General features: G+C 35.5%; 1 protein-coding gene across 3 annotated transcripts; it reads right to left on the bottom strand.

Moving 5' to 3' along the window:
* Window positions 1–1,788: 1,788 nt before the first annotated feature.
* LOC129749219 (uncharacterized) lies at window positions 1,789–2,975 on the bottom strand. Of its 3 annotated transcripts, none has more exons than XR_008737964.1 (4): window positions 2,616–2,971; window positions 2,265–2,514; window positions 2,138–2,201; window positions 1,789–2,077 (listed from the first exon to the last, which is right to left on the bottom strand). XR_008737964.1 is itself a non-coding variant. In XM_055744160.1 (4 exons), the coding sequence occupies exons 1-4, from the start codon at window positions 2,622–2,624 to the stop codon at window positions 1,794–1,796; spliced, it is 633 nt and encodes a 210-aa protein (XP_055600135.1). In that variant the 5' UTR covers window positions 2,625–2,975; the 3' UTR covers window positions 1,789–1,793. The 3 variants fall into 3 exon arrangements, 1 of the variants encoding a protein (XP_055600135.1); XM_055744160.1 differs by having other exon boundaries at window positions 2,149–2,201; window positions 2,579–2,975; XR_008737965.1 differs by lacking the exon at window positions 2,138–2,201 and having other exon boundaries at window positions 2,239–2,514; window positions 2,579–2,969.
* Window positions 2,976–4,544: the final 1,569 nt, after the last annotated feature.

Genomic DNA, 4,544 nt, shown 5'->3' on the forward strand with positions numbered 1-4,544 from the left:
GTATGATCTTAAAGAGCTAAAATCAATATTAAAAAAAAAATGCTTTTGAGAAAGGGTGTGAATTGATGTAAGACTATTATTTTAAAATAATATGTTTTTGTTTAAAATTTTGTCTAAAAAGTGCAGAACTTTCTCAAAAAAAATTAACCTTTTTTTCAAAAGCTATTGCTAATTTAGATTTACGGCATATAAATAAGTCAAAGTTACGTTTTAAATTCATTGATGTTGAGCATTGAGATGAACAAAGAAAAAAAAATGATTGAAGCTGAAATTGGTTTATTGAAGAATATTTCATACAAGCATAATATTTGTCATGACATAGACATTAGATTTTTAATAATAAAGTAGAGTATATTAGATTTAAGATTCGATTTATTAATTCTGTTGACCATCGTGACAAGGAAATATCTAAAACATGGTGTCCAACTTTCGATGTATAAAATTAGTATTCGATTAATTAATTTTTAAGTTGTAATGGTTTTTTTTCAAACTCTGTCCTTATTATTTAAAAATTTCAAACATTGTTTAACAAATGATTCCTTTCCGAAATCCATTGTTGTTTAACAAAATATAACTCACCAAAATCCTTTGTCGCAAGATAACATACCTGAAAAAAAGAATAAAATTAAGTGTTAATGTTTATGATGTTTCTTCTTTTTTTAAGAATAAGCAACATGGTTTAAGAATTTCATTTCCTTCGAAATAGAACGTTTTTAAAATATTTTTATTGAGAGCTGGATATAAGAATATGTTATCAATTTTTTGCGATAAATTTGTTACCTAACAAAGTTCTCAGGTTTAACATGTGTGTATGTAAGTCTAAACAGTAAAGGCGTCGGTTGTCAACAATGTTTGGCCTAATCGGCAACAATCCGTTCCCTCGAGATTACCCAATAAACATAACCTTTCTCAGGGATAAAATCGGCCACCTACACACTTAACGAGATGGCGTTAAATCATTCAGGCAAAAAGCCAGACAAACTGTAGGTCAAGATCTCAAAAATTTAAAACTCTCATAAAACAAGCACGAACTGTTCCTATAAACTTTAACATTTACAAGATCTCAAAGTAAAACCTCCACGAAGCAGAGCAAGGTGTAAGGTAAGTGCTATCGTTCTTAAACCCATTTTGATTACAACCATTTTCTCACTTTCTCCTATTTACCTAGTTATGGGCCGGCCATTAACGTTGAACCGGCAAAATGCTGGCAGTAAAACTCGTCCGACCAAATAAATGATTAAATGTTAGCGCGGCACCCAACATCACTTGCTACTTGCTACCTTCTAAGTAGTATTCAAATATCGGAAGAACCAGCCATGGGTTCCGTAAACAGTTCTTATGAAAGAAGCATCATGGTTTGATGTGTCGTAATCTATGAGCATTTCTTTTAGACGTTTAGCGAGGAGGTGGTGACGAGATCAGAAAACCAATAAACTGCAAACACAAACCAGAAAATAATTAGTTTTAACGACCGCCCGCAAGTCACATTTTGGTAGTTGAGAAGGAATAAATTCCGATAAACTTGCTCTTTTCCATTCATCAGCACGAAATGTATCAAATCTCATTGGGAAATCGAGAACAGTTTTGACGATGGGACATTAACTCATAACATGAACAGCAGCAGCAGGTAATCGAAAGTGATTTCGGGTGATTGTTATGAAGTTTATAGATTTGCTAGGTGTAGTTCTTGAAAACGGTCTCTTGCTTTAGCAGGAATATTTGATTAAATTTGATAAACTACTGGAATTTCTTTAAATGCAGTTGAACACATACACATATAAAGGAAATTTTATTTACTCATTTGACTGCCCATAGCTTTCTGGCTTACGTTGTTTGAGGTGTAATCCGTTAGCATCGTTGCATTTGAAGGCAACCTTCACAGGATTCCTGATGGAATCGATCATGTGCAACATTTCAGGTAATCCATGAGCTTCAACATGAGGCCGTACACAGTTTAACGAATCGTCTATTTCATGACACTGCTCGTCGATGTTTTCCAGAGCTCGAGAAACATTACACTTCACAAGATTTGAAAGAACATCAATGAACCCATCAATAAATTCTGGATCGTTTGCTCCTGAAAATCAAAGTTTTTGTCAACAAGCATTTGAGAGGGAGAAATTTTGTGAAATTTTACTGAAATTGGACCTTCGATAGTCCAATCGTAGCACGACAATGCATTGTTCAACCGAGAACAGATTCTGAAAAATAAACATTAAAATTTAAACATTATAAAACCTTTTCAGCACTTCAAAGTCAACAACTTCTTCAGGAATGGTTTGAAATCGCCGGTCATAAACTGTTGAACTTCTTCGAGGTTTTCATTAAAATCAATGCGATTTATGAGGCAAATAGGGAGGTCAGGGACGGCGGAGATGAATCTTCTAAAACCAGCATCCGATCCGGAGGTGTCGACACACCATTGCTTGAGCGCTGATAACGGGTCGGATTTATTTGAAAGTTGTGGTTCAGTGGTATTTCGATTAGCGTTCAGCGGAATCGTCAGAACGAATGCTAAAAGTAACGAAAATAGTTCAAATACTGAGAATCAAAAAGCTAAGGAACACTAGTAGAGAACCTTGAAAAACAATCACTGATAGCACAACTATACAAACCCGAAACATTTCGACTGATCGTTGCGTAAGGAAACCTTCCGATGATTTTCTTTGATTGCTACTCTACTGCAGAGATAATACTGAGTGAATCTTATATACTGAGTGAATCTTTCGTACTACTCTTTTGACAGCTACTTTTTCGTTCATTTCGTTCGAATCTTCTTAGACGATTCCAGTGTTGTTCCGATAACCATTTCAATTTTTGCACTTGCTAACTTCAGTTGAATTACAAGCTACAAGAGAAAAAAGCAGAACGTCTAGTTGAGGATCTCGTTTTGTGTTGATTTTTCTCAATGCATGGCCTTCTGAGATTTATTGCTCATGAAAATGGATGACTAGTGCTTTTCTTCATTAGTAGGCCACGGAATCGGGTGAGCCATTTGAATCTGAAGCACCTGAGGGTTACAATTAATACATTAGTTGATCGACTCAATGACTCATGTTAGAAGCCTCGGTTCATGCGAATTGTATTTATTACTTTTTAAACAATAATGATAATATTTTATTTTATTTATCTTCACTGTTGCCCAATGTAATATTTTTATTTAATGTTATTTTTATTAAATTTGATTTATATTCGGCATATCCTTCATCTTATTTCTACATTCCTTCTCACCTCCATTCTCAATTAAAACTTTTTACGCATCGTCTCAATTCTTCATTCCATGCTCAGCAAAAGTTTTTCAACTCCTAAAATTTTATTTATTTCCTGCATATTCTTCATCCAATCCGAAAATATTCTTCACAAAAGCCTTCCCAATCTTTACTTTTCCTGTCGCTCTGTATATTGTTCACCAGAGCCGGAACAATCCAAAAACATTCTTACCAACAGCTTTCTCAAACTGTGCTTTTCTTGTTACTCTGTCTCTGCCGGAATAATTCGTTAGTATTCTTAGAAACAGCTCTCCCAACCAGAAGGCCAATTCATAACAAACAATCAGCAGCAGTAGCTTTAAAAATCCAAATCAAAGCAAAAAATTAGCAGCGGCAGCCTTACAAATCTGCACTACCATAGCCAACAAATTAAAAATCAGCAGCAGCAGCAGCAGCAGCGTTAAAAATCTGCGGTTTCTAAGCTAACTTCGACTTTTTCCACCGGAAGGCCAAATCAAAGCAAACAATCAGCCGCAACGGTCCTAAAAATCTGCGCTTTTAAAGCCAATTCCGTCTTTATTCACCGGAAGGCCAAATAATGACAAACAGTTAGCAGCAGCAGCCTTAAAATCTGCGCTTCTTTAATCACCCCCTTTTTTCACCGGGAGGCCAAACCAAAACAAACAATCAGTCAGTGTTAAAAATCTGCGCTTCCAAAGCCAATTCCCTCCTTTTACAGTGGCCGAATCAGAAACAATTTTGTTCGTAGAAGCAAACTTTAAAATCTGTGCTACCTGTGCTAATCCGTCTTTCTACCGGAGGCCAAACCAAAATCTTTTTTTTTCGTAGCAGCAGCCTTAACAATCTCGCTCTCTGTTCTTTTTCTACCAACCACGCCATTGTCTTGTTTTTACGATACTTATGAATCTCAATTGAGTGATTCACTCAGACACGTCTGTCACTCACAATAATAAATAGGTCAATGACTGACTTTGTTTTGTTTGTTTGTGCATCTCTACACTATCATTAAGTCATAAATACCCAAAGATAATTTACACTATGTAAGAAAATCTTTAATCCACTGTGAATCTGTGTATGTTAGTTGGACTGGAATCACTCGAAATTCGGAGGAAATCAACAGATGCACTGTTTTTAAAGGACTTGATCAGTGGAAAGTACTTTTCGCCATATTTAGTATCACAAATTTCTCCAAATGAAGGACGTAGCAGTTTGCGCAACGTGAGACCGTTTCAGTTTCCAAATCGAATACAGAATTATGCTCGTAATGAACCAATTTATAGAATGATGGCGCTTTACAACGCACATGCTGATGTA

The sequence above is a fragment of the Uranotaenia lowii genome, chromosome 2 (assembly GCF_029784155.1).
Source record: "Uranotaenia lowii strain MFRU-FL chromosome 2, ASM2978415v1, whole genome shotgun sequence".
Taxonomy (NCBI): Eukaryota; Metazoa; Arthropoda; class Insecta; order Diptera; family Culicidae; genus Uranotaenia; species Uranotaenia lowii.

Bases quoted from the DNA above. Each gene is read 5' to 3' on its own strand.
- LOC129749219 (XM_055744160.1), bottom strand. From the start codon at position 2,624: ATGTTTCGGGTTTGTATAGTTGTGCTATCAGTGATTGTTTTTCAAG. The intron at 2,202-2,264 runs GTTGTTGACTTT...TTTATTTTTCAG, and splicing joins TTCAAACCATTCCTGAAGAA to AATCTGTTCTCGGTTGAACA. The intron at 2,078-2,148 runs GTCCAATTTCAG...TTTGATTTTCAG, and splicing joins CTACGATTGGACTATCGAAG to GAGCAAACGATCCAGAATTT.